Raw genomic sequence first — 27,940 nt, 5'->3', positions numbered from 1 at the left:
CCTCACCTAAAATCGTAAAGTAACCCTGGTTATTTTTACCTTACGACTTTCCTGAAGGTTCAGAACTTGTCGCGGTTCTTGGAACACTACTTTTGCAGCGAATCATGAGCTCAGAGGGTGCATTACAGATTACAATACCAGGTTAGTAACTATGCATCTACTCCGTTAGAAGCTTTTAATATTTATTGTGTAGACTTTGACGATGGCGACTATCAATCTACTCCCATACCCTTCGGCAGGTCTGGAGGATATGGCTTTGGTGCATTCGGAAATGCAGGATCAGGCCCAGATTCACCAACTATCATGACTCCCATTGCACTTCCGGAACGTAGTGACAGAAGCTACTTTCATAGTCGTGGCGATTCTGTGGCATCAGAGGATTCTTTTAGTTCGCAACCTGTTCGTCAGACTGGCAAGAGCTCACATACGACTCAACCTTCCATATCTGCAAGCTCTCCATTCTCCAAGAAGCCATCTTTTGCATCCATCAGAAATGCATTCAAGAAGAACACTGATGTACCGCCATTACCTCCACTAGACCACCAAGCATATCCCGTTCTCAAGAACCCTTTTAACCGCTCGACTTCGTCCTTGCCTCATTCCACCTTAACATCTAATAAGGTATTCAACGCTTCAAGTCCACCGCATCCTCGCCCTCCGACACCTGGATCCAGCGAATCACGTCCCCGCGCTCCTTCGAGGGCAAGAGGGCATTCCGCTGCAAGATCTTATCATTCTCAGTCCGGGTCTATATTTCACAACTCGGACACAGGGAGCGATCATGGTCACGGGTTCTCTTACTCATCCTCTCCTCCTCCTGTTCCCCGTGTGCCTGATACATTTGGTACTCCGATGTTCAGCAGTGATGGACCCTTAATGATGGAGGAAGACGACAATGTGCCATCGGGTCCTAAGATGCCATCTGATTATGCTCTGCATGCAGTTTTTATTCGGTTTGCTACTCTTGCGGAAGCAAAGATGAACGTGTTCCTTCGCGAAACACTGGTATTTACTTTCTTTCGAATTGGTCGGACATATGTCATTTACCTGACCTTAGGATCACGAGCCTTTATTGTCGAACTTCATGGGTCCCTCGCTAGATCCCAAGTTCGATGACCTGATGAGCTCTTTGGGAAAGATAGCTCAGAAACATCCAAGACCCGTCATAGACTCCATTAGGCGCTGGAGGCGCAGTCATAATGAAAACGTCAGCACCGACATACTTAAACATCATGCTAGCCAATCTCCTTTATGGATACGTGGTGCGAGAGTTCAAGAACCGTCTACTTTGCTGAATGAACGAAAGTCGCTGGCATCCATATATATTATGTGTCGCGCTTTGATTGCTGTTTTATCCGTCCTATCCAAAGACGCACTGGGTGATACGCTGGGATTTACCTTGGAGGAAACAACGTTCGAACAGTTCAAGAGACCGGATTTGAAGCTCCTTGCACAGTCAACTAATCATCGACTTAATGCCGAACTGTATGCCACGCTGCTCGGACACTTGGCAAACGTTCGGTGAGTATGGTGTTTTTACTCCATTAACCATTAAACTAATGTTTCGTCAGCTTTGTTAGTGTCACAGATCGGTTTCTTGGCGAGCTCGAGCCTGTGGCCAATGGTCAGGTGGCGAAAGACCTCGATACGAAGTATGAGCATCTAGTGAAAGGGCTCCGTCATGTTCAGCTGAGAGTGAGAACCATACTGTTCCCTGTCTTTTTGTGTTTACGTGTCAATTAGGTATGGCCTCCGGAGGCATTTGAGGAAGGGGCCGAGTTTCTGGAGTTATTGGCCAAGTCCTTTGCAAATGCTCATGGTCTTCGGTTTAAGATCGCTTTCGCAGATACGTTGACTCGACTCTTGCACCCCATTGGAAAGGTATTCTATATTCCCTGACTGGTACTGATATAGGCTAACATGATCTCAAGACGGCGCAGGCCGAAGTCAATCATCCACAATGGGAAAAGGCGATCGAAAGGATCTATCCTCGAGCTAAAGAGATGATGGGTAAGCCGCGGTATTGGCATATCGCCTACCCATTGGCTGTCACCAGCCTTTGTGTTGCGCCTCATCAATACTTCCTCCGCAACTGGACAGCTTGCTTTGAGTATGGGCTGTCGAAGATGAAGGTTCGAATTTGACGAGCTAGACGCATCTCTGGCTGACTTCTGATTCAGGAGAAGCTTCATCGGATTCCTGTCTTGAATGGAATCGTTCGATTGATCTGGACATACCTGTATCGATGCCAGGAGCCATTAGCAACGAGCACCACCAAGCTGGACTCCCTCCTCAAACATATATTCCCTGCTGGACGGTCATCAATTTTCCATCACGAGGAGCATCTTGAGCCCTTCATCTGTATCGTGCATTTTATCTTGTTGCGTTATTTCGACTATGGGTTGGGACTCTGCATGGAGTTACTTCAGGAAGCCGTCGTGAATTCCTCATCTACAAGTAATCTCATGGGTATATTGGCCCCCGAACGCGTTGCTGTATCGGCACAGGCTATCCTCTTAACCTTGAATGCCTTCGAACGTGAGGAGTCAGTTCCTACATGGCCGTCCAGTGTCGATTTCACTGCTGTACCATCTTGGGACGATTATCCTTCGTCTTCTGACGCTCTTCCAGCTGCAGTAGTATCCAGGCATGGAGTTCAAGAGCTGCTTGACAGATATGGAGCTGTAATTACTGCAATCGCACGATCAGCAAGTCAGTCTGTGGGTCAAATGTCTATCTTTGATGAACAGTGGTCGCTGTCGCGGTTTAACTCTATCCATGAAGAGCCCCACAACATTATCATTTGTCGTCGTCCTGAAGGGTCTTTTGCCTACCCCAATCATCTCGTGTCGCAGATTTCTATGCTACAGACATGTTTGCAATCGTGGCCGCGCTGCTTGCACGCCTCTTTACCGCTCACGGACGCCATCAATATACTCATCCGCAGTATTATCCATGTTGAGCCTCGGATCGGAGAAGCGGCAGGAGCGGCGCTGAGGCGCTTTATGGCTGACGGGCGGTATGCGCCTGCAGTTTTGCGCCACTTTACGACCTTCCTATTTGATCCTGCCTATGTTGGGCGGGAGGGAACTGGTGCACGGCTTGTCCTTGAGAGCACTCGACTTCTGAATTTTTGGATTAGCCTGGTGGAAGGTTGGGTCAAAAGTATTCTGCAGAAACCTAAAGCGGACATCACAGCTGGTGAAAGGGAGGCCGCTGCCCTTCAAGGGGACGGGATCACTGCAGGAGCATTGTTTTTGTTATCGCATGAAGCTTCTACCGTCCGTTGTGCAGGGGTTAAGCTCATTCGCATACTTTCACCATTCATTGCCCATATAGATGCACTTGAGGGTGCCCATGCGGGTTCCTCGACCCTTCTGAACGGGCTCGTCGATTGCGATGCTCGTGAGAATCCTCATTTTCAGGGCTTTGACGAGTTATTGGACAGCTCGGAGCTAGATCGCCTGCAACAGTGGAGGCGGGCTGGGCGAAAGGATGTTCTTCTGAGGATCGCCGATAGCAACTATGACAAGGACAAGAAAATATGGCGTTGTGTTTTGCCGAGCTTCATCCAAGCCTCGTTCCAACAACCGCTGAAAGTTGCGGTGGACTGTCGCGCCATGATCGAGGCTGCAGCATCCCGCTACCATCCTTCAATGTTGCACCTTGCCGGACTATCGACTCTCAGCGGACGATTACCATCCGGCGCCTCTAGGGCACCAGGCTCTGCCGATAAGGAGGGGTACAAGCAAGTCAAAGACAACATAAGCTTGATCGATCAATGGTATCTGTGGATCAAGATTCTGTGTGCTACAGCCACTGTATCTGATAGCCGTGGTGGCGCTCCTGTCCAAGCCGCTCGAGAACATTCACGAGCCCCTTCGGACGCTACCTTTGATCACGAGCGGATGTCAAACACACGCTGCCTCTTCAGGTACCTAACACCATTCTTAGACGTGGAATATGCCCCATTTCGTGATGCTGCTGTCATCAGCATCAGCTCTTTTCCTTCCAATGGGTTTTCGCAGCTTTTGGAGGACTTGAATCACTTTTCTTTCCTTCAATTTCATGATGACGTCCGGTCGAAATCTGGTTCTCCTGTGTCAAGTGGACGTTCACGACGTCAAGCTCGTCTACACTCAGCCGTTGCTCGTATCTACTTCCTCACTGCTCCTCAGCTGCAGTACCAAAGACCTTCTGCAAAGCAAGATACAATTTCATACGTGCTCAAATTCATTCGGACAATGCAAACCTTCCTCGTTAATGCAGAGAATCGTGACAGCTATGCGCTCCAGCGCCTGCGCCGCTATTTCTGCGGTTTGATCGAACGGTTCTTCGACAGTCTGGGGAGCCTCGCTGACTCAGAACTATTCGTTCCATCGCACACGTATGCGACTCTCTACAGGCTTTGTGAAGAATGGTGCCAGTATGGTGTTCAGTCTGAATCAGCAAAACAGCGATACATCCTCATGCAAAGAGCTGCGGCTGCGGCTGCGAGTGATCCACAAGCCGAGTCAGACTCTGCTGAACGGTTTCAACACGAGACTAAACTGCTCTCCAATGCAGCTGTGGGCGCCCTCGCTGCCCTTTGCGTAAGCAAAACACTTCATGTATCATCCTTCAGAACTGACGTAGTAGCAGCAAAGGGCATATTATCCCTCTGAAACCATTGGCTCCTCATCACCTACGGATCGCCCTCAAGAGTCTCCGAAACCTCTGGAAGCTGTCCAGATCTTGGACCGCCTTCATCATGTCTTTCAATCCTCTTACCCTCACGTTGTCATGTCTGGAAGGTGCTTATTTACCCTTTCTATATGTACTATCTACTCATTCTTTTGTAGAAAAGCCCTTAGCTCCCTTATCTGCTCCAGAAAAGCGGATAAAACGTTGCTCGCCGAGGTCCTTCGACGATCCTTCATCGATTCGAATGATTCATCGTCCAGCAGCTCTGGTTTCTTCGAGGTTCTGTCCGACGTCGCGTGCAACGTTGGTATCGGCTCATACACTTTCGCGCAAATTATATGCTTGGGCTTGACCAACCTCTGTCACGCTGATTCTGGAATTAGACGAAAGTCTCTTATGCTCCTCGAGGTCATGCACGAGCATTGCTCTGGCGTCCTGTCTTTTGGTGAATTCGAGGCTATGGCTTCCAACCCTTTAAGCAGCGTATATTTGCATGTACATCGACTAGTCACCGAACGCCTCTCCGGCGAACACCCTCATCACGCTAATGATGTGACTACGGAGATGACTACCTTGCTGATGCGCATGCCTCGTGGTGGAAATGAGAGGCTTGCCCTTCTACTGTTGCAAAGCCTCGAGTCTTGGGTCCCCAATATACAACTCACGCTTGACCCCGACAGCGAAGCGCGTTTACATCCATCTCCAGCCAGCAGCCGCATCTTGTACCATCTCCTCACCCTCACAAAGCGATACAGCGAAAGTCATTTTGAGCAAGTTACTGCAATATGGACGCGATTCGCAGACCACCCCAACGAAACCTACGGAGCGGCTACCGTAACTTTCCTCATCAACCAAGCTCTCAAAGTAGCTACCTGCGCATTCATCGATTGCGCCTCCACCATCATAGCATGTCTTTCGCGTTCTGCTGCTGCGCTGCAAGTTTACGAGCTTCTTTGCTACTACTGCGAGCCAGAACGCATGGTCCCCTCCCTTGATCACCAGCTGAAGGAGCCTCCCGGCGCCGAAGACTTTGAACTGTGGTCTGACTTGAATACTCAGTTTGCAGAAGAACAGCCAAAGATTCTGCTGGGACCGGCGCAATATGCGCTGATCTTACTGGGGTCTGCTGCAATGGAAGGACAATGGACGCTTGTTACTTCCATACCAATCATTCTGCAGGCAATCTTTCCCAACCTTGACCACCGCGTCCCTCTTATGAGGATTAGGGCGCGTGGAATGCTCTTCCAGCTCTTGCGTGTTTGTATCCCAGGTCTCGCACAGTCCAATTGCTCTGCATTAGTGGCGCAGATCAGTGCATTGGAGGACCAAGGAGATTCTATATTCTGGAAGGATGATGATGACAACGATATCGTGGAAACTCGAATGAGTACGCTTTTCTCTCAGGTGCTCCCTATGCTCCAGCCTCTTGCTCCAGCCTTGGAACAGACTGTAGGTAGATTGGCACTAGCCTACGTGGAACTTTGCAACATGCGGAGTCTCGCGCTTCGTTCTTTACAGGTACTCCGAGTGTTGAATATGCCTTTGAGTCATGCCGCGCTGGATCAGTTGCTGAGTCGTTTATCTGTTTCCATAGCAGATGTGGATCCAGAAAGACAGGCTTTTTCGGCGGAAGTCATCCGCACCATCACTCATATGGTTACACTGCACGAGCTCGATGATGCGCTGCTTCCTCGTCTTTTTTGGGCAACTCATGCAGTGATGTCAACCAGTGCAGAAACTGAGTACATGCAAGCCATCAAACTGTTGTCGGCATTCCTCGATCGGATTGACTTGGATGACCCCCATATCGTTGACCTCATTGTTGCCCAACGTCCTCGAGATTGGAACGGGTCCATCGGATTGCAGCAAGCCCTTTGGAGCGGGCTGCGTTCTGCCACGACTTTGGATGACACGTTCACAGTTCTTGGGAGACTGGTTAGGCTGAAGTGCGCCAATTTGTTAGACTCTTCCAAAACATGGCTTCGAGACCTCTTTACTCTGTCCCTACCATGGTGCATGCACGCCATGTACACTGACCAGCATGACGAGGCTCTAAACGACTTCTGTTCTTCAATCGCGGACTTGGCTGATGAAGATGGTCTGGAGAGTATCAATCGGATCATGGTTTCTTTTGTCAAACGTCGGTTCAGGACCAAAGATGATTTCCTTCGTCAGTCCATCAGCAGTCTACGTGACCACTACCCTCCCGATGACTGGACCGATATCGCTACTCTGTTGTTGAGTTTGGTGCTCAACAAGGAGAGATGGCTCCAAGTGTCCTCAATGCATGTCCTCAAAGTCCTATTCCAACAACGTGCTTTGCAGTCGTTGGGCACAGAGCATCTTATGCCCTTATTGCGGTTGGTGGAAGGAGAGTTGGCGACGCAAGCTCTTGATGTATTAGAGGAGCCGACGAAGATCACTGGAGGACTTACAGCCAAACAGGTCCTCCGCATGAGCATGCACGTATCAACACTTGCCGGTGCGGGCGGGAGTGAGGGTGAGACAGAGATCTTTGGTGTCCCGGAAGACTCTGGCTGGTGCATTGCACGCGTATCACATCGACAAGCTCAATGTCGTGCCAACGTCCTTGCGGTTGCGCTTATGTTCACGACATCATCGCGCATATCTACGGTGTACTTCCAGCCAGAGGTGCAAGAGCCCCTGTTCGCTGATGAGCTTGATGAAGACTTGGGAGTCCTGGTTCAAGATCTGCACGAGCTAAGTGAGTTCTTCCAGAAGACGAAGCCTCAGACGCAACTCCTACCGAGTCAGCAGCTGGAAGATAGAGTCGCTTCCATCCTGGCTAGATCTACAGACGATTGCAACGGCGTGCCTCAGACTCCATTTGGAGATGTGTTCCAGATCGGTGGATCACGCGACCTTTCGGACGACTCCACCGATGAGTCTGATCCAGAGTCTGAGGTAGACGCATTCAAGTACGACTCTCCAACTTTTTATCGTACCGCTCCCAATGGCAAGGGCTTGTATTAATTTATCTTCACCACGCTTTCATTGTTATCGATGCATTATAGAATCATTGTAGTCTACATAATACATTATGGCAGGTCTAGAGTCGTGCACCAGCATTCACGGATAGAAATTGCAGTATGATATGAAGTCTAGCAGCGTTCGAAGACCCGGTAAAGATCTGGTAAGCTCGCCACCTGCACGACGTCGTTGTCCAACAGGGACTTGGGAGCTGCAAGGTACTTGCGCATCGCATAAAATAGGATATTTTGTACGCGCCAAGCTTCAGATTTCTGCTTTGCTTGTTCATCTTCGTCAGAGGCGGGCATTGAGACGACGGACAGCGGAGCCGGGGAGTAGAAGTATGCAAGCTCGCGCATGAAAGAACCAAAGCACTCTTTCTCAGATTCCCAGAGGACCTGAGACGACTTGGTATCTGTGGAATGACGATATGGCGTTGGAACGTACCTGAGGTCCAAGACGCATGAGGAACATGGGCAGCTTGTCAAGATTAGGGGTGTACTCGCGAAGGAGGTGTGGAAGTGTCTTAACATCGCCGGTCTCTGAAATGTCCAAGGAAAAATACTCGAGCAACATCTCTCGGCGATCCATCAAGGTCTTGACTATTCGCTGTGAAAGAACGTTGAGCGGATCTGCCAAAATACTGAAATTTGATCATACATCTACGATCTCGTCATTGCTCATGCCGCTGCGCGCTGTGTCTTCTTCTGCATCGACTGCGAACTTGACGAGCACCCGAAGAGATGGAGGAGGATCAAGTTTGAGTCGGCTGTAGTCCCCAAATTGCAACAACGCAAGCTGATAGAACATTTCCTCCCTAGGACGACTACATCAACAAAGGTTTTTGAAGGAAATCAGTAACGCACGCTAGTGCAGCATGATTGACCATGTAAAGGTTCTTGTTGTGTTGAATCAACGCAAGACACCTCGACGGGTCGATCACGCCGACAAAGGTGTGTTTCTTGATGATTTCGGTCAAATCTACGTTTTATGCGTGTAAGACCGTTCAGGTTGTAAAAAATATCTATAGCCCACCGTGGTGTATGCGTTTGGTAGCAAGACGCCTGAGTTCTGTTATAGATGCAAAATGACACGTCGATTCTTTGATGTCCCGTAACCGGATGGCTGTCGCGGGCTCGTTGGAGTTGGTTCTCAATGGTTCAGTGACCGGAATCATCGAGTCTAGTGTGCGGTCTTGTAAGGAGGTCCGGACTTTGTGCTGAGAAAGCACCTTCTTCGCTACTGGACAAGATCCAAATGATGTTTGCCTGGAGATCTTCAGAAACGCTGACCTTGACTTCCTGATGTGCGACGATCAGTCATGGGTTCCTCGCCATCTCCTTCCATTTCATCGACACCACTCGCTTTTTCCTTGCCCTTCCGCGAGGCTGATTGGGCAATTCCTCCAGTGAGCAGTGTCTATCAATAAATGTGTTTGTAACACGGACATGGATTAGATGCATATATCCATGTACCTGATACTCAAATACTCGTGACTGACTTTGGCCAGCGAGCTTTTGTTGAATGGCATCTGATATTCGCTCGATGATGGCCTCTTCGTTCAAAAAGTGGACTTCGCGTTTGGTCGGATGCACGTTGACATCCACTGATCTTGGGTCGAGGTTGATGCTGCGTAAATCATTATTTTCATATCCCACTGGTAAAATTCGGTCTTGCCTCAGATACACGAAAGGAGAAGAACCTTTTGGCAGTATACCGCTGTATATGCTCTCGATAGACCGTTTTATACGCTGTGACTCCACTAGACGATCTGCATAAAGTACGCGTGAGATCTTTAGTAACATGGAAAAGGTGAAAACTGACGATTTATGAATAACAATAATGCGGTCTTCTTTCCTTGGTAGTTTGCGTTGGTGAAATATGCATCTGCCGACCATGCTTCCGAATCTTCCGAATCATCCGTATCCGTGATATCATCTGAAACAGAAGACGCTGTGACATGCAGAAGCTCTTTGGCTATGGAATGACCGTATAGCTGACGAATGGCTTGAGATGTGTCTGAACAAGATGGAGTCGAGAGTTCAGGACTCAGGGAACCAGACTACACGATGCATTATAGGGCATCATTGACGATATTCAAAGCAACGTGCCTTTTTACACCCGAATGATACCTTGGAATTATGCACAGCATACTTGGTCATAACATCAAGTATTCGGGCGTATTCTTCAGAGGAACTTCGGAGAGCAGACAGTCGAATGGGTGTATTATAAAACATGTCTTCAATCTGCAGTGAATTGAGTGATGAGAGAGAAATGTTTGACTTGTGAGGGAGCATACTATGATGGTAGTTCCGTTGTTTCCAGCACAAGGTTTCGGGTCTGGTGTGTATCCCGCTTTCGACGGAACAAGACCACCATCAACATAAACGGCCCTGTAAGATTCTCGTCAAGTGTTTTTGTTCCGTACACAATATGTTATATACATACTTCCAAGCACAGTTGCTTGACTTTGTCTTTGTGATCACTGTCAGGTGCGCGACATGAGATATAGATGCCAGGGCCTCCCCTCGGAACCCATAAGTAGTCAACTTGGAGAGGTCCGAAAAGGTAGTCAATTTGGAGGTGGTAAAGCGCTCTGCGAGCAAGGGTAGGTCCTCTTTCTTCAAAAAAAGCTCATGGAATGCCTTGATGCGAATTGCGAGGAAGACATACACGAACGCCACAACCGTTGTCCTGAATCTGAAGGAGCTTCATGCCACCATCCTTGACTGTGACTTGGATTGAAGTTGACCCAGCATCGAGGCTATTTTCCAGCAACTCTTTTAGCGCAGAAGCAGGTCGATGTATGATCTAGAGGTGAATTTCATCAGTATTTATTCACGTCAGTGCCATGGTTAACACAGCGCGTACTTCGCCTGCTGCAATTCGGTTAATAAGGGACTCTTGGAGCCTCCTTATTGGTTGAGGGCCAGGTGGTTCTGGAGAAGGAGAGCGACGACCGTTTGCCATGCTCAGAGTCAAGAATAGTAAGCACGCGTTTACGCGTTTGAACTTGCCACATCTCATCACGTGATTATCTTCGCCATCATATGGCAAGGGGCCATCCAATGGAATTTGGCCCCTGACTCCAAAAAATAACTCGATTGATATTTCGGATACGGGGAATCGAACCCCGAGCTACCGCGAATTCTAATCTTGAGAGGCGGTAATGTTAACCATTACACCATATCCGATACATATAATGGCCGGTGAAAAACTTTATCAGTAGAGAATCACGGCAACCACCCAAGCACATCTTCTTGCGAAACACAAGACTCCTGAGATGAGTTATCCGAGTCAATATACTGGTAGGTGGCCAAGAGAATAGAAGTACTCACCGTCGACCTCTATGCCAAACACCTTTGATTCTTGAAATCCGATCTTCATCCAAATGATGCAGCAAAACAACAGCAAAAGTATGCAAATTTGGGCCTGGAATCCAGTAAAAAAGTCTGAGTGTGATTTTACTCTTGGGCTAGAAGCATTGCCTGCCGTTGATCCTTGCTCAGTCGAGAGGTGGTTTGACTACTACCTCTCCGACCGTTCTCGGTAACTCTCGAAATGTAACACATCATTCTGCGAATCCTCTATTCCAAGATATCTTTATTGCTCAAGCGGTCATAAAATTGCAAATCCGTTGATCAACCCGTCAACACCGTGACACTACTGGTAACCCACGCGTCGTGCCATCAACCTTACTGCGCCGATGTGAAAACAAAAATACGACTCACTACCGCACTAGCTGCATACAAAGAGATACTGCCAGCTGGTAAGCCATGCAATTAAGTATGGATGCAAACTACTCATACTCACGCAAGTCCGGTGGGGGCAACCTTCAACAAGTGTACAACCCCAATTGAAGGCGCACCAGAAGACACAACTGTCGCTTTCAGTCACCGTGACGGTGTCACTGGCAGATATAGATGTTGTCAAAGCAACAACAACGGCAAGGACAAACAAGATACGCATCGTCACTTGTGAGGATGTGATGAAGGATCGAATAAAATAATTTTGAGGACGATATAGAAGATGCCTTGCTTTTATATGTTTTAGATATCATATGCACTGGAATTACCTTTCGAATAGATGATATCTGCGATGCCAGAAAACTTTGAACTGCCACCTAAGATCTGCAGCTTGTAGGAGCAAGGTATTGGCAATTTGGTATGGACATCCTACCTGTGACTCTCAGATGAGCAAGCTAGTAATTTACACTTACTGGACAGGGATGTCGGTGTTGGTGTAAATCTGTTTCAAATTTACCTCCGTGCAACTTCGGGGATGTCGACGCATCAGTTGTCGAGTTTTTCACAAGGTCCAACCTGTGTCGTTACAACCATTATTCTGTCCAAGCAATACAACACAGACACGCACGAAAAAGTTTATCCTAAATACAGAATACATACAAGGGGAAATATCAAAATGAAACAAATAATATGTATGCTTCCAGTATAGCATTGTGGTTGATCATTTTCAGTGCTACACATGTAGCGGCGCGTGCACCAATCCCTGACTCGGCCGACCAACACCATTACTCAGCACTCAGTGAGTATTTTCTTTGTTGACACCGTAATTTTAGGTGCCATTTGGACAGCGAATTTCACGTTCGAAATTCAAACATTCATCATGTGATCTTGCCGTGGGACTCTCCAGGAGAATCCCGGATGCCACTCGGTGGAACGGTGCACTCCATACTTACGCTGACAACACATTGTTATCATGACAAGATCTCACTCATCGAGCTCACGATCAAGCCATTCCCTTTGATCCAAAGGCCAGGTTAATGCACCCTCTACTACTACATGTCGCAAACCTGCTGCTCACTGGACTACTGAGGAGGAAGCTGCCTTGATCCAGTACCTCCAACAACACATGAGCACCACAGGTGATGCCACCAGCACAAACTTCAAGAAAACAGTTTTCCAGGGTGCCACTCAGCATCTCAAAGACAATTTTCACCAGCAGCAAGGCGGTGAGAGGGTATGGTCAAGTTGTCAGACCAAATGGGCCAATGTGAGTACTGACTACTATGGGTGTGCCGGCACACTGCATGGTGTCAATACTGATTGTAATTTCTGTAGCTGAAGACCTCTTATTACGGTGTCCTCGAAATCAAGAATGCATCTGGATTCTCATGGAGTGATGTGGATGGCACAGGAATTTCGTTAGAGTATGAAGCAACATGGATGAATTTTGTCAAGGTATGTAGTGGCTGTCTCAACTATACTTGCAACTCACCCTGTATTATTTTGAAAGGTCCATAAAGCTGCAAAACCGTTCAAGAACAAGAGCTTCCTGCATTTTTAGGCCATTCACCACATGATGCCATGGAAGTCCTGAGGCAATTGGGTCTGCCAAAATAAACCTCCAGTCACATTGTCCGAGGACTCAGGATCCATTCCGCCTGCTGCACATCATATGTCACACTCTGATCCCCTTGCCACTGCTGCAGCTAGTAGCAGCACTGCACCACTGCCAGCACAACCACTTGCTGCTCCACCATTAGCGTAACCACTCACCACCTTGAACTTGAGTCAGCTTACTGCAGTGACGAATGAGATCGGCTCTTCTCCAAGTGTCAAACACCACATATTTCAGCCTGGAATCATACCAGCATCACCAGCCACTCCATCTACCTTCCTCATTTCTGACACGGACACTGTGTCCTCCATTATGACCAGCATCAGCCGTCAAGAGAAGCGGAAGGCCAGCGCACTAGGCTCAGACATCTCAATTACTAGTTCGTCAAAGCGAGTCCGACCTCCCTCAGCAGCTGTAAAAGCGCAGCAGGAGAATAGCAGTGTGATGGTCAGTCTTGCTGACATGCTCAAGGACTTCAACCAAACACTTGCAGACACCACAGCTGCAATGTCTGCAAAGGATCTTGCACGTGTGGTTGCAATGGTCAGCGCAAGCACTGTATTCTCAGATGATGAAAAAGTCGATTTGATAGACTATCTTGGGAGCCCCTTCAGTGAATTCACCCGTCTCAGATGGGCAGCCAAACATGACAATGTACCAATGGGGATGGGCTATCCCATGTGGGCCCATGCCAATAATTGTACCATGATACATGGGTGGGCTGAGGTCATGTGTGTACCCGAGACAAATGGATGGGCCGGGGGTATATAATACAGACAGTAGTATAGGAATGTACTAGTATACAGGACATTATGGTGAATCCGGTCTTACAATGGAGATGGGTAGGCCGAGGGAATGTATTCTCGAGGGACACAGATGGGCTGAGGGTAAAAAGTATAGACATTGGTATATAAATATACTACTATATGGGACATTATATGTAATGAATACAGTGTGCAGTGGAGACGGGTGGGCCGGAGGAATGTGTGTACCCACATGACAGGGATGGGCCGAGGCCAGTTACCGGAGAGGAATGGGCCAGGTGCAGAGGAGGAAATGGATGGGCCGGGTATACAGGTTGTCCGGATGGATGTGTGTACCCACTCATACAGATGGGCCGAGGCTGATTACCAGAGAGGAATGGGTCAGGTGCACATGAGGGAAACAGATGGGCCGGAGGAATGTGTGTACCCAGGGCAAACAGGTGGGCCGAGGGTATAAAGTGGTTTGGCCGGATGGATGTGTACCTACCTTACACGGATGGGCCAAGGCTGGTTTCCGGAGAGCAATGGGCCAGATGCATATATGAGGAAACAGATGGGCCGGGTATGCAGGTTGGCCGACCGGATGTGTGTAACCAGGGCAAACAGATGGGCCGGACGTATGTATGTACTCGCCTTACATGGATGGGATGAGGTAATATGTGTACCCAGGGCAAAGGGGTGGGCCGGGGTATTGTGTGTACCCATGGCAAAGGGATGGGCCGGGGTATTGTGTGTACCCAGGGTGAATGGGTGGGCCGAGGGTATAAACTGGGTGGGCTGGGTATACAAATTGGCCGGACGGAAGTGTACTCGCACATGGATGGGCCGTGTATGCAGGTTGGCCGGACAGATGTATGTGACAGGTGCAAACAGGTGGGCCGGGCAGATGTGTGTACCTACCTCTCACACAGATGGGCTGGATAGACAGGTTGGCCGGATGGATTTGTGTACCCAGGTGATATAGTATAGACATTTGTATACAAACGTACAATGTAAAATAGTATCTACAACAAATGCAATGTAGAACGAAACAACTAAGCCGGAAGAAACTTGTAGCACCAGACATCCGGTCAATGTTATCACCTGGTATATACATCATTGGGTGGATTGATCTTGAAGGTTTATCGTCTGGTACATCCAATTTATCAGGGCCATCTTACAAACCAATTGTCTGGTGCATCTTGAATACATTTACCGGTCGATCAAATACATAGATACAATGGACTAAGAAAAAAATGAATCATGTATACTAGTATTACTTGGGCCCATCCCCGGACGAGTCCTTTGCATGCTTAGCACTCACCGACCGACCTTGTCGGCGTGATTGAGGTGCAAATGAACACTGTGGCAAGGGAGCCGAGACAGACTGACCATCCTCAGGTACATTTGCTGACCCGGTGACCAACATGCGAATGGTGCTAGTGGAAGGCATGGATTCTGTTGGGACCGTGTCAGTAAGTACTGGCAGTACCCCAGTGGGCTGAATGGATGGACCGGATTCCCTCATGATGGGGACCAGATTGATTGTGGAGGTAGAGCCAGATGTGGGTGCTTGCCCATGCCTTGTCACTGGCGAGCCATCTCCAGTGGGGCAGGCACGAGACAAGAACACATCCGGAGTAAAGACATTGTTGGTAACAGCGCGACCTAATGCACTGATAGAACTGAACTCGGGGAATATGGGGGTACTGGGGACGACAATGTGTGGTGGATTGAATGCAGGTGGAGTGATGACCGATGATGCAGCGGCCCTTTGGTTGTCCCTCAAGTACCTTGCAATTCCGCCCACCTGAGCAGTCAACTGATCTACCAGTCCCTTCTGGAGGCCAAATTGTTCTGTATAGTTGGCGTGCAGCTCATCGATGCGACTGGACAGATCATTGTGAATGGTATCATCACATGTGTGTAGCTCCTCCATATCAAGCTGAATTTGGGCCAGCATAGCCTCAATCTGCGCATTGCTGAGAGGATGGGGAGACTGATGAGACGAAATGGACATCAATGTGGTAACAGGGGAGGGGGGCCTTTGAGTGCAAGCCGGATAAATAGGAGAGTACCAGACCTCATCCAGTGTCTCATCAAATGGTGCGGGAGGCAGGATACTATCGTCCATGGGTTTGATCCAATGGTCCTCGGGAAAATCGTCAGCGGATGCCACTGGGGCAGCACTTGGCACCGTAGGAGCACCATCGACCATCTCGACATCAGCATCCAGTTCCTCTGGAATAGGACTAGGTTGCTGAGTATCTATAGCAAAGAGTTGTACTCAGTGGAGATGAGACGAGATATATGAGACTTGCCCTTGCGTCGCCCAGACTGCTTTGCCATTCTGGTGGCCCTGGAGCGAGTGGTGATGGGTGCGACTGGTGGTATGGGCCCGGTGATTGCAGGCACGTCCGGTCACATTGGCCGGTCGCATTTCATCCTCCACTTGTTGCAACAGGTACAAGTATGGGCAACCTCGCCCCTTTTTGTGAGCCAGGTCTCACATTCAACCTCCATTTTGGTGCATCTCTTACACGGAAGAAAAGATGAATCGATGGGGTGCTGCTAAGGATGAGGATGAGCTGACCAGATAGTAATGACCGGTTGTCTCACCGGCTGCGGACGCTTCCCCCTCTTCCTCTTCTCTGTTCCTAGATGCCTCGTATCTGACATCGACTATTATTTAATATCACATTAGTATCACTTACCAGCATTGCAATGAAATAAACATACCGGTTCCTTGACTTTGACCCGGTCAACATGTGGCTGCAACCGGATCAGGCATGCACCAATAGGTAGAAGAAATACATACCTTTCGTTTGTCGTCAATTAACTCTACGTCTTCCTCTGGTTCGTCTTCTGCAGGGTCACCACCCTTGTTTCTGGCATTCGAAGCTCGCATCAGCCGAGTGCGGATGTCAACAACTGGTATTTTCTGAGAAAACTGTGAATGTGTTCTGATAATAAACAAATGAACATACCTTTTTGAGCGCATTTTGTCTCGGTTTTGGTGGCTGCATATTTTTGTTAGGCTAGTACAATATGCGAAAAGAAGAGACTTGCCTTGACTTCCGGATCATGACTGGCATCTTTCATCATCATTTCCTGGGTCTCATCATCCAATAATGGTGCCCTTGCTCTTGCCTTTCCTTTGCCCTTTCCCTTTACCCCATGTCCTTTCCCATGCGAACTCTGTCACTGTCAGTATCGGTGTCGCTCAAGATTCGCTTGGACTTGGCTATCTTCCTTGCCCTCTTGACCAGACGTGGGGGGCTGACGCTAAATTGGTGTTTGCGATGTTTTGATGGGCCGGGCATTGCACCACCAGGGATCTTGAGGATGATACTGGGGCCTGGCAAAGTGGCGATTGGAGGTGCTGAGGTTTGTGCCAGAGCCGGAGCAGAGGATGAGCCTGCAGGCTCAGGCTCAGAGGATTGACCTGCCAGTTGAGGCGCAGAGGATGGACCTGCCGGTTGAGGTACAAAGGATGGACCTGCCAGTTCTGGCGCAGATGATGGGCCTGCCGGTTCAGGCGCAGAGGATGAGCCAGCAGGAATGGTGGCAGTGGACGATGGACTGAGTGTCTTTGAATACAAGGGATGACTCCGGCAAATGTCCTCATTGTTCCCAACACGACTCCAATCCGGTACTTGTGCCAGTTGTGCAGTGCCCCTTTGAGCGTGATGGATTTCAGCTGCCATTGACAGCAGGCGAAGGGGGATGTAGGTGGCCACTGTGAGGTGAGAGCGGGCTGCATTGTTCTACAACCCAATCAATATTACAATGTATAACAGAATATGAAACATACCAATTGAAAAGCAATGGTCCGGCTCAATCTCATTTTATCTTCCTCTGACTGTGAATGGAGGACCTCTTCAACCAACTCATTCAACCTGTCAAGAAGATCAATGAGTGCCTGGTTTGCTGTGGCAGCAGCAGCAGAAGTATTGGTGTTGTAAGACATGGTTTCAATGAGACGATAAGGGCAGCTGGTTGGCTAGGACAAGAGAACCAGGTGGGAATGATGAATGTTGGAAAATTTACTACTACCAGATCTCCGGGTCATCTCGGAGATTGCCGGATACGTTGTCAATGCACCGGTTCGGTATGCCAAATTAATTTCATTGTTGTGTGAAAACATGCCGTACTTTATCATTATGAAATTCTCAAGCATCTGGTCATAGGTTTTGGAAGCACAGATGCAAGCTGGAAAAAGGTATCATCTCCCAGAGATGGGATTGCATAAATTCCAATCAGGCCGCAAGAAGATATCATCCATAGAGCTGACTCTAGATAACTTGCAATTATCTCACGAGGCCGAAGGTACACAACCATCCATTTTCAGAACCTAGAAGGCACTAAACATTCATTGGTAGTGTTTGACATTTTGGAGCAGCAAGGTGAGCAGCAGATCTACAGCAACCCTTGGATGAATTGCACCAGCATGGGGGAATGTGAGTGTTGTCTTGTGCTGCTACAAAAGACTGATAATTAAGATTTTCTCCAGACTCAGATGTCTTGTCAGCTCACGACCGGTGGAAGGATGGTAGACGATTGAAGCAGATGGAACACATCTGGTCAGGAGACATCCGGTTTGCCCACATCCCAGGTCAACCGGAGACAGAACTATTGGATATGGGATTCCTCCCTCGACACAATGTTGACCGGCCATCGACTCCTCCATCCATATCAGCATTGGACATGGGATTTCCACCAGGCAGCGAGTTAGATACCCACCAGGCACCTGACATCATCAACAACCCTCTGGACATGGGCTTTTGCAGCATTCCGGCTCATGATGTTCCGGCTCGTGATGGTCCGGTTCAGTCATGTAGGTCTCATCATTGTGTTGTGTTACACTGTTCAATGCAACTTTAGTAGACATGCAAGTGGAACAGATTCCTTTGAACATGGGCTTTCACACAGATCCGGCATCTTGTCACTCATGTATGTGCCATTCATTAATTTTGTTCCATCCTCATGTCGATCCAGTGGACATCCAACCGGATGATCTCCCTTTGGATATGGGTTTTGACACACTCCAACTGGACAATTGCCTTTTGCATACGGATTTCAATGCACTCCAACCTGGACGAGCACCCTTTGGATATGGGATTTTGTACACTCCATCTGGTACACCCGGATCACTCAAGTGAGTCTTCTCATTGTTGTGCCTTACCTTGTTGATTGTGAATCCAGTGGATATTCAACTTTCTCACAAGCCTCTGGACATGGGCTTTGGGACAACTCTGGCATCTGTTCAGGAAGACAGGCCATTGGACATTACAATCGCCACTCCAGATCCGGATCCAGTACATGGTCTTCCGGATCCATCATGTATGTCTCCCATACTATGAAACATCAGTGTTATTTATTGGTATTTAGTTGCGGTTGGTGAACCGGTACCCATTGGATTTGTGATTCAGCATGCTGTAGGCGATTTGCGCTTGGCGATCCACTGGTTGGATATGGAAATTGCCCACAGTACAATGTCACCGGAAGAAGCATCTGTCAGCCAGGAAGTTCTTCAGTCTGCCAATGAGTTATTACTGGCATTTCAACTCATATCAATATATAGACTGTCAACATGATGTATATATATACACTTGATACTCTCTAGCCTTGTATAGTACATTCTATGGATCCGGATGATCACTGCCTTTGCATGTAGTTCACTTTATAAGACACCTTTGTGGTTCTCGCTGATCTCTTTGGCTCCGGGTTATCAATTTGAGCTTTGGTTGTCTTCCTTGTTTTATGAGTAGCTTGTGTCGTCGAAGGTGCCGTGGATTTTGGCGTAGGTTCCTTTCGACGCATCTTCCTCACCGGGACAGCATCTTCCTGCTCTGAATCGGATTGAACAGCTTGATTTTGCCTTCCAATTGATTTGGACTTTGAAGGAAGTAATTGGACTTCTTCATCACCTACATTTCTCCCACGACTTGACTGGTGTTCCATCCTTTTGGTTGTCTTCCTAGTCGGCTTGCCGGTTGGTTTTTCAACCGGAACACTGGTCTTTGCTGTTGTCAGACCGGATCTTGTGCCATATCCAGCACCTTCATCACTATCCTTCCCCTCATTATTTGACTCCTGCTCTACCCATCTGGTCAGCTTTCGTGACTCCAGCTCCATCCTTCCAGTCGGTGTTTTAACTGGAACCTTGGTCTTTGCAGTTGCCAGACCAGATTTTGTGCCATCGCCAGCACCTTCGTCACTATCCTCCCCCTCACTACTCGACTCCTGCTCCACACATCTGGTCAGCTTTCGTGACTCGGGCTCCATCCTTCCGGTTGGCATTTTAACCGGTGCCTTGGTCTTTGCAGTTGCTAGACCGGACCTCGTGCCATCCCCAGCACCTTCATCACTATCCTCCCCCTCACTACTGAAGTCTTGTTCCACCTGTCTGGAGGTCCTCTTCACTGGTTCTCTCATCTCCTTGTTGTGGTTTTGCCAGCCTTTGAATTCAAATGTTGATGGAACCTTGTCCTTTTGTCTCTGATGCCAGAGCTCTAACAGCTTATCAGCTTCATGCAACTGAAGCTTTGACGGGTCCTTGATCTTCACACCAGCAGGTAAAAACTTGGACTCGATAAAATCATCCTGAGCCTCTGTCACTGCAGACCAAGGAACGGAAACCTTTGGCTTCTGACTGCAAAACCCTGCAAGATATATAGTTGTGTGATTGAATCTTCAGATATTTAGTTGACGAAACGTACTGTAGTGTCTTGTGAGGAATGTGCAGATGAGAGACTTTTTTTTCTCTAGGCTGAGGTCCTCGATATCCGGTATGACCGGAAGCCCACAGGTGTCCACCTCCAAAGCAAACTCCTCCTTTTTTCTCCTTTGCTTTCCGCTATCCTTTCCCCTCCGATCCTCATTGTCATCCTCATCATTCTGATCGACTACTGGTATCACAACTTGGTGTAAGTACTTGACTGGATCAATTGACATTGCACATAAAAGAAGCTCACCGAACTCTTCTCTGACATAGGCATTCCACTCTGATAACATGGGCTTCCAGTCCTTTGTATTGGTAAAACTATTACCTTCCAACTGTTCATTGAAGTCCATTCTGATGACCTGATCAGCCCTTTACCAGTTGGGAGCATGAGAATGCAACTCACCCATTGATCCTCACTTCCCCTTCCTCTGTTTTCCATGCTGACAATATGAATATCCTTATACCAGCCTGCCTCCATAACTGAGTTGCAAGATCTTTCATCATACCCAGAGCTTTCTTCTGAGCAAACTCAGCCTGGACATCCATAGGAGGAGCCTTGCTAGACCACTCTATTGCAGTCTTCTTCGCTTCCTCCAGCTGCTCTTCAGATAAACCTCCCATAATTGCATTGACCGCTCCCTGGTAGTTTTTAATCATTTCCTTTCCTCCCAGCCTTCCTCCAGTCTTTTCAATTATCTCCTTCTTGTACTGGTGTTCTATCACCAACCAGGCAGTCCATTTCTTACCGAACTTACTCTCTTTTTTGAGAGTCTTTTCAGCTCTCCGATTATACAACCAGTCCTGGTACATCTTCATACATCATGAGGATGCATACAATTAGAGAATCAGTTGCTCACGGATTTCCTTTTCTTCAACAGCCAGGAATCCATCTTAGGGGCTTGCATCTTGGCCTCTCTTATGACTGCATGCAGAATCACTTGTCTATTCTTGCCGATGGCCTCCTTCCATTCTTCTAGGTGGGATTGTAACACCAGCAGCTCTTCCTTTGTCAATTTCTGCTTGGTCTTTTGGGGACTGTGTGCTGATAAGTTGGATCGGGCCATTGCAAAGCAGTTGAGGTATTGGTAGAAGAAAGGATACAGTATAAGATTACATAGCCAATCACACATGTACTCAACATTAGACCGAACAAGAGATTGTTCGCCAGCATGTCACCCTCAGGCTCAATATGTCCTGTGTTTCTGTATTGTAGAACTTAGAATTGTAAAAAATGTGAACTTAGACCAAGTTCATCATATAGCACCTGGGTCCCATACAGTAATACTCTTAAATATGGCATATAGGGAGACACATTGATACCGGAGGAAATCTACTCAAATTTGGGATGATGGCAGGATTACCATGTGTTTGGTTAACTGACTCAGATATGACACAACTTATGGCAATTGCAGACCTTAATATATTCTAAATGGACATAATATTCCGAGATCTTCAGTGACATTATTGTCCTTTATACTAATATGGCCCGAGAACAGTGATCTAGTTGGATGATCAAATCAGTCCCTTTCTCATCACCCGAGGTACCTCAATGACTAACAGGAACAGAAGATGTTGTGCTGGTCTGGCAATTCAAATCGCTCAGAGACCGGAGTTGAAGGAGAATGAAGGCAGAACGTGAAGTCATATGCCTACAGGTCATCATACTTAACCATACTGCCCGGCCCAACAATCCTAAGTGGTGATATCAATCATGGCAAAGACTAGTAAACAACAGGGAATCATATACACTCCTCCAATGAAGAAACAATTGCCTCAGCTATATAAACTCAAGGAAAAAACTACAGCCAGAGGATCGAGGTCATCTTGGGTGAAAGATTCATGGTCTCCAAAAACGAAGTTGGTGACATCATCACCAACAAAATCTCCCTCAAAGCAAACAGCCGGGTTCTCTCAGATGCTTCACGAGGGTGAGGACTTTGACTTTGATCAAGGCGACATCCCTCAGTTTAAATTACCAAAATCTCTGGCAAGCAGCAGTCATTCTGATTTCTGCAGTCTGCATCTGACCGGATAATGCAGGGGCAGAATGAATATCTTCGGCAATGGAAGCACAAGTTCAAGGACTACATCAATTTACTAATGGTCAGAGAAGCCCCTCCCCCAGACCGGCTTTGTTCAGTCTGCAAGAAGGATGGGGTTTATAAATGCCATGGCTGTTTTAATGAGCCCCTGTTTTGCACAGACTGCTGCAGAACCCAGCATCAAAGACATCCATTCCATCGCATCAGTCAATGGACCGGATCATTTTTTCAAGAAACATCACTCATTAAAGTTGGCCTGCACATTCACCTTGCTCATGATGGTACTCCATGCCCCAGCAGCACTAAATACACATCAGACCTATTTGAATGGCCAGATACCAATGAAAATATACACTATGATGATTATCCGGAGGGAGCTTCTATTCCACTTGTCACCGACTCAGATCATCTGGCTATCACCATAGTAGACAAATCCGGTGTTCACTCTCTATCCATCTCATATTGCCAGTGCCCCGGTGCTCTCTCCTGGGATATGCAGCTCTTTCAAGCAGGCTTGTTTCCAGCATCATTCACCAGACCAAAAACTGCATTCACATTCTCTGTCTTGGACGACTTTCTGCTAGACAACCTCGAATGTGGTACATCAGCCATGAATTACTACAGTAAGATCCGGAGGCTGACCTCGAGCATATTTCCATTGATGGTTCCGGTCAGTTTTCATTCTCTGTACTCAGCGATCTGGTGATTAAACAGCAGGATCTGTAGGATCGCTACAGAGAACTTATGAGAACTGCCAGGAAGTGGCACCAATGCAAGCTTTACAAGTGGCATGGGTTTGCTCACAAAGATGATGAGCCAAAGGCCGGTGATCTCACCCTATTTTGCCCTGCATGTCCACAACCAGGGATAAACTTGGACCTGTCGACCGGTACATCCACCCGGCCGGACAACACACCTTCATGGCTCTTCACCAGGACTTTAGTCATGGATGGTAATTTCAAAGCCGAGCACCTCCATCCAGTGAATCCATCTGATGAAGTATCATTGATGGATGGTCTTGCATTCATGGTTGGAGATGAAAGATACAAGAGTCAGATTGCAACAATCACCATGCAGTCAATCAAGCAAACACCTCCCGGCAAAAGCTGGAGGCCACTGGTATAGGAGGATGTGCATGTGCACGGCACAGATGTTTTGTCCCACATTCCATGGTGGATTTTCAGAAGGGTGAAAGGTGAATGACCATCACATCCAGTTACAAGCATTTCTGGTCTTACTGAGCATCCCAAATAATTAGGCAGATGAACATGGACTATGCCTTGAGTCAAGCACTCAACTACAATACAGATGGAATCTCCCACGCCATAACCTTCTACGACATAAATTGTCAGTATCATAAGTTTTTGAAGGACTGGATCGCATCCAGCATGTACCTTTCCATCCCCATCGGCATGGACATCATTCCTGGAATAGGTTTGTGGCATGTACACAGTCATCAGGACAGCTGTTATGTCCGGTATGCATCAAATTTTATCCGTGGAACCGGCAGGATTGATGGAGAGATCATGGAAACACTCTGGGCATCTTTGAACATAATCTCTCCATCGGCTAGGGGCATGGGGACTCCACATCGCAAAGAGGTATTGGATTATCAAATGAATGATTGTAACTTCATTAAAATGATACACATGAGTGAGTTGCCAACCTCTGGCCGGATGTACAAAAATCTTCTGGTCTCATATTATTCCTTCCTGGCTAACTTGCCCTGCAGCCAAATTTCTCTGCAGAAAGTTTAAAGAGGCTGCCAGGGGTGCTGAAGAGAGCAAAAAGTCATTTCAAAATCTTAATGAGACGGCTCACCCTGACATGGTCATTCTTTGGGAAGCGGAAGAGGCACTTGCTCACAAGAACAGATTGGAGGATTTAACAGCCATGGACATTTATGAGGTCCAGTTGGAAAAGGGTAAGTGTCGAATTTTACCACTACTCATCCGGGCCTGATGGCATTCTCATTATGATTTGAATACCATGATGTACAGCTCCAACCAGAAAGCAGCAGGAGTTGCACCTGCTACAGGCTCAAAATCATCCGGATTATTTGGTCGCCAATTCTATTAGTCGACGAGGAGCTGCCACTTGGCTTGCAACTGGTCTCACCATAGAAGAATTTCAAATCTCTCTCTCTAGAGATGTGAAAAGGCTTGGGAGACATCCTACAGACATTCAATTACTGAGAGTGGCCCAACTTAGGGATAAGCTGCAAACTCAGATAACAAGTTTTCTCGAGATGGCATCTACATATCTTGGATGCGAAGTCGATGAAAACAAACTGGATTCTCCGGTAAACAGGGATCATGATTCACCGGATGAAGAAGATTATTCTGATCTCGATGATCATGATCAACATCCGGATCCGGAAACACATGCCTTGATATTTCAACCAGAGCTTACTATCATACCTTTGCCTTCTAACCTTGGTGAAGCCAGATGCAAGGCATTGGGTCTAACCAATCTCATGAAAGAAGAAACTGTCCTCCATGAAGGCCAAGCCAATGATGCACTCCATGCAATTAGAGTTCATTTGGTAGATAAGGCTGTGATATTCCGGGACACTGTCCGGTCAGCTAAGTCACAAGCCACCTCAACCCGGGCATGGACTTGAGTTCGTATGGTGGAAGCAGCAGTCAAACTCAATGCCAGGATATACTCGAAATGCCGGTTGCAGCTAGATCGACTCCCCAATCACAACCTCTTGAAGAAATATCTTCCGTTGAAGAAAGAACACCTGAAGGCAAGCGCTGCAGTGGCTGATCCAAATGCACGTGGTCAGAGGAACGCTACCCTTGCATGGTTCTGGTTGCTTGATGTTTAGGGTGATACAACCGGAAATGACTGGATGACAGGATGTGAGTGTCCATCGCATCCGGTGATATGATGTTATCCAGTCTCACCCACTGAATAGTTTATCGGGTAAACTGGCTCTGGACCAAGGCACTTTGTGATCATTGGAATGAAGAGGTCATTCTTGTCAAACATGAAATGCAGTGGACCATCAATTTTTTCAAGCATAAGGCCAAGCAATGGCTTGCTCACATGGACAATGCTGCTTCCAATGAGATGACTGGACATGCATGTTATGCTGCCCGACAATCTCAAATATACCACGACCTGGCCGTACATGGGGCAGATTCTTTTTGCAAACTAAGTCTGGATATTCAGGGTGATATACAGGTTGTCAGATGATTCATGGTACCAGGTTGTATACTTCCTAGAATGGTCGATATGTAATTTGATAGGACATGTACATAATCATACTTTGTCTGTTTCACCACTACTACAACAACAACAATCACCACTACAATTGCTACATCATCCTTCTTTCACACTCTATAAACCACACTGGAGATCTGGTTGGCTCTGAGCAAGTCATCATGGCCTATTCAGATGGTCAGGTCACTGCTGGAGATATTTCTCGTGCCCTATTCTATGCCAATTCGTGTTTGTTGGCCATGCGCCTGTATGTGGACAAGAGCTTTTCCACTTCCCTTCCTGGATATGCAGAAGCTTTCCACAAACTCATGAAATGGGAAATGGAGGTATGTGTCCGGTCATCCTGATATTGTATTGATCTCAAAGTTGTCATTTGTCATATAGACCTTTGTCACACCTTTCATCAATATATCCTTCCTCAGCAGGTGCTCCGCTGTCATTCCAACACCCCTTCATCATGTGATTGCAATCATGATTGCACATACATTGGTGGACCAGCAGCCGGATGTCACTGAGTTTTTGACAGATATTAAAGCATTGAACCTCTCTGTGCACTGCAAGGAGTCAGATGAATATGACATTGCTCGTATGCCCGACTACTTTAATGCATGGTGAAAGGACAATCTTGCCTCTTGCAAGGTGTCAGACATGTTGCCAAAGTCATCTGTCCAAGATGTGATGAAGTTGGTTGAGGGCCATTTTGTAGAACTTGTGAGTCCTTGAAACATTGACAGCCCGCACAGGATCCTCACCAAATCCAACATTCAATATTATAATAGCCGGATCATGTGGAAACCAGCCTTCTTCCATATATGCTTAAGCTTGGTCCGGTTCATACACTGGAGACAATCAGATCAGTATCACTTGCAAAGTGCCGTCAGACGGCAATTGGTAAAGATCTCATGGAAATATTGCAAGGGAGAATGATGAAACTTGCACATTCAAGTGATAGGTTGGCATGCTTAGCTGGGCCGGTTGAGGAGATCACGAGGGCTGTGGTTTCCTCACAGATGCTCATGGACCGGTTGAATGCAGATAACAGTGCATCCAAAGGACAGTCGAGCATAATGTGATATCTAAAAGCATTCATTTTGTATATTTTATACTGCTTATTGTATTCAATCGCAATAGACATGGGTGGTGATTTCTAGCTTACATCTGGTCATGTGAATGACGCTAATACCTGCTCATCCTGGTCATGGATCAATCCAACCAGTCTTCTTTTTCTTTCTTCATCACTCATTTTGTTCCTCAACACATGGTGAGTATCCCACAAGACTGGGCATTATACCAGACCGACCTTGCCAGTGAATTGGTGTATGATACCTTTATGTCCAAAATTCATGGACGGCCGGCAAAGCAAATGAGCATTGGACTGTTGGATATCGACACCTGTATTGCTTTGGAGCAACTTGCCAATGTCCTGGCCATCGCTTACTCTAATCCTGGTATTCATTTTTGTATATATATCATCCTTTCCGGTCGACTAACTTGCCAATAGTTCATCTCAACATTGACATGGTTAGATATAATGAATCCCTTGACAAATATGAATCCGGTCGAAATGAGAAACGAGAGCAAAGTCTTTTGGACAGATTCCCTCCTGAAGAACATCGGATCTTGGCAAAACCAAGTGTCATCATTGATTCTGGGGCAGAATTATTGTCTGGTATTTGCCTGGAGCCATGACCGGCATGATAATGGTCTGTCATCTATTGGCATTCATTTTGTATTTCATCTCATCCGGGTGTATCCAGACAGATATGCATTGTGCTACAAACTCCATGGGCAATTTGCTGAACAATAGCATCACGATCAGCAAGCCTACTGAATGGCGGACTCACAAGTCCAATTTCTATCCGAGTTTGGATGAGAAGATCACCCCCGGTTCAATATATCTCTAGCTTGGTTTTAGCAAGGAAGAGAGGTACATCCTGTTCATATGAATTCAGGTTACCCATCTGAAGTGTCATAGAAATACAGTTTCCCAAATCTTGATGCAGAAGATGGTTTCTCACCTGATGTATCAGCCACATTAAAGGGAGTTGATGGTCACAATATCATGACCTCCCTCCAAAGGTCCGGTATCCTTGTCTCTGCTGCACTTCGTGTCATGCATCCGGATCTCTATCTTGCCGGAATTCAAACCCAAGTCAGACTGG

The 27,940-nt window shown here is 47.3% G+C and overlaps 7 protein-coding genes and 1 non-coding gene across 8 annotated transcripts; 3 read left to right on the top strand and 5 right to left on the bottom strand.

Moving 5' to 3' along the window:
- Positions 1-104: 104 nt before the first annotated feature.
- EDB93DRAFT_1249409 (cell morphogenesis N-terminal-domain-containing protein) lies at positions 105-7,677 on the top strand (the record flags this gene model as incomplete). Its single annotated transcript, XM_041452853.1, has 9 exons — positions 105-141; positions 194-1,005; positions 1,058-1,521; positions 1,572-1,695; positions 1,744-1,881; positions 1,932-2,132; positions 2,181-4,592; positions 4,642-4,793; positions 4,842-7,677. The coding sequence occupies 9 exons, from the start codon at positions 105-107 to the stop codon at positions 7,675-7,677; spliced, it is 7,176 nt and encodes a 2,391-aa protein (XP_041308739.1).
- A 128-nt stretch (positions 7,678-7,805) lies between these two features.
- EDB93DRAFT_1240064 (histidine kinase-like ATPase) lies at positions 7,806-10,644 on the bottom strand (the record flags this gene model as incomplete). Its single annotated transcript, XM_041451710.1, has 14 exons — positions 7,806-8,072; positions 8,122-8,283; positions 8,335-8,491; positions 8,541-8,655; positions 8,710-8,916; positions 8,967-9,093; positions 9,150-9,303; positions 9,352-9,445; positions 9,499-9,736; positions 9,786-9,920; positions 9,974-10,067; positions 10,123-10,295; positions 10,348-10,485; positions 10,546-10,644. The coding sequence occupies 14 exons, from the start codon at positions 10,642-10,644 to the stop codon at positions 7,806-7,808; spliced, it is 2,160 nt and encodes a 719-aa protein (XP_041308738.1).
- A 141-nt stretch (positions 10,645-10,785) lies between these two features.
- EDB93DRAFT_t60 lies at positions 10,786-10,868 on the bottom strand. The gene has a single exon. It is a non-coding gene; the product is annotated as a tRNA-Glu (tRNA).
- A 327-nt stretch (positions 10,869-11,195) lies between these two features.
- EDB93DRAFT_1139943 (uncharacterized protein) lies at positions 11,196-11,674 on the bottom strand. Its single transcript, XM_041449252.1, has one exon. The coding sequence runs from the start codon at positions 11,641-11,643 to the stop codon at positions 11,413-11,415; it is 231 nt and encodes a 76-aa protein (XP_041308737.1). The 5' UTR covers positions 11,644-11,674; the 3' UTR covers positions 11,196-11,412.
- Positions 11,675-15,054: 3,380 nt separating this feature from the next.
- On the bottom strand, positions 15,055-17,748 carry EDB93DRAFT_1103168 (uncharacterized protein; the record flags this gene model as incomplete). The annotated part of the gene is made up of 9 exons (XM_041447280.1): positions 15,055-15,110; positions 15,171-16,046; positions 16,398-16,460; positions 16,493-16,550; positions 16,597-16,719; positions 16,766-16,798; positions 16,824-16,960; positions 16,984-17,545; positions 17,593-17,748. The coding sequence occupies 9 exons, from the start codon at positions 17,746-17,748 to the stop codon at positions 15,055-15,057; spliced, it is 2,064 nt and encodes a 687-aa protein (XP_041308736.1).
- Positions 17,749-17,983: 235 nt separating this feature from the next.
- EDB93DRAFT_1249405 (uncharacterized protein) lies at positions 17,984-19,375 on the top strand (the record flags this gene model as incomplete). Its single annotated transcript, XM_041452852.1, has 7 exons — positions 17,984-18,107; positions 18,161-18,238; positions 18,292-18,615; positions 18,663-18,731; positions 18,777-18,917; positions 18,984-19,121; positions 19,170-19,375. 7 exons carry the CDS (start codon positions 17,984-17,986, stop codon positions 19,373-19,375), a joined length of 1,080 nt encoding a protein of 359 aa, XP_041308735.1.
- A 61-nt stretch (positions 19,376-19,436) lies between these two features.
- On the bottom strand, positions 19,437-21,569 carry EDB93DRAFT_1249404 (uncharacterized protein; the record flags this gene model as incomplete). Its single annotated transcript, XM_041452851.1, has 5 exons — positions 19,437-20,443; positions 20,501-20,689; positions 20,756-20,856; positions 20,909-21,315; positions 21,363-21,569. 5 exons carry the CDS (start codon positions 21,567-21,569, stop codon positions 19,437-19,439), a joined length of 1,911 nt encoding a protein of 636 aa, XP_041308734.1.
- Positions 21,570-22,539: 970 nt separating this feature from the next.
- On the top strand, positions 22,540-26,393 carry EDB93DRAFT_1103165 (uncharacterized protein; the record flags this gene model as incomplete). Its single annotated transcript, XM_041447279.1, has 12 exons — positions 22,540-22,662; positions 22,709-22,828; positions 22,921-23,217; positions 23,274-23,666; positions 23,810-24,024; positions 24,058-24,200; positions 24,280-24,471; positions 24,548-25,092; positions 25,381-25,414; positions 25,471-25,728; positions 25,914-26,104; positions 26,163-26,393. 12 exons carry the CDS (start codon positions 22,540-22,542, stop codon positions 26,391-26,393), a joined length of 2,742 nt encoding a protein of 913 aa, XP_041308733.1.
- Between the last annotated feature and the right edge of the window lie 1,547 nt (positions 26,394-27,940).

The sequence above is a fragment of the Suillus bovinus genome (genome assembly GCF_016758785.1).
Source record: "Suillus bovinus strain UH-Sbo-P2 chromosome Unknown EDB93scaffold_20, whole genome shotgun sequence".
NCBI lineage: Eukaryota > Fungi > Basidiomycota > Agaricomycetes > Boletales > Suillaceae > Suillus > Suillus bovinus.
The sequence above is the reverse complement of the archived record's forward strand: the minus strand, read 5'-3'. Positions and strand labels throughout refer to the sequence as shown.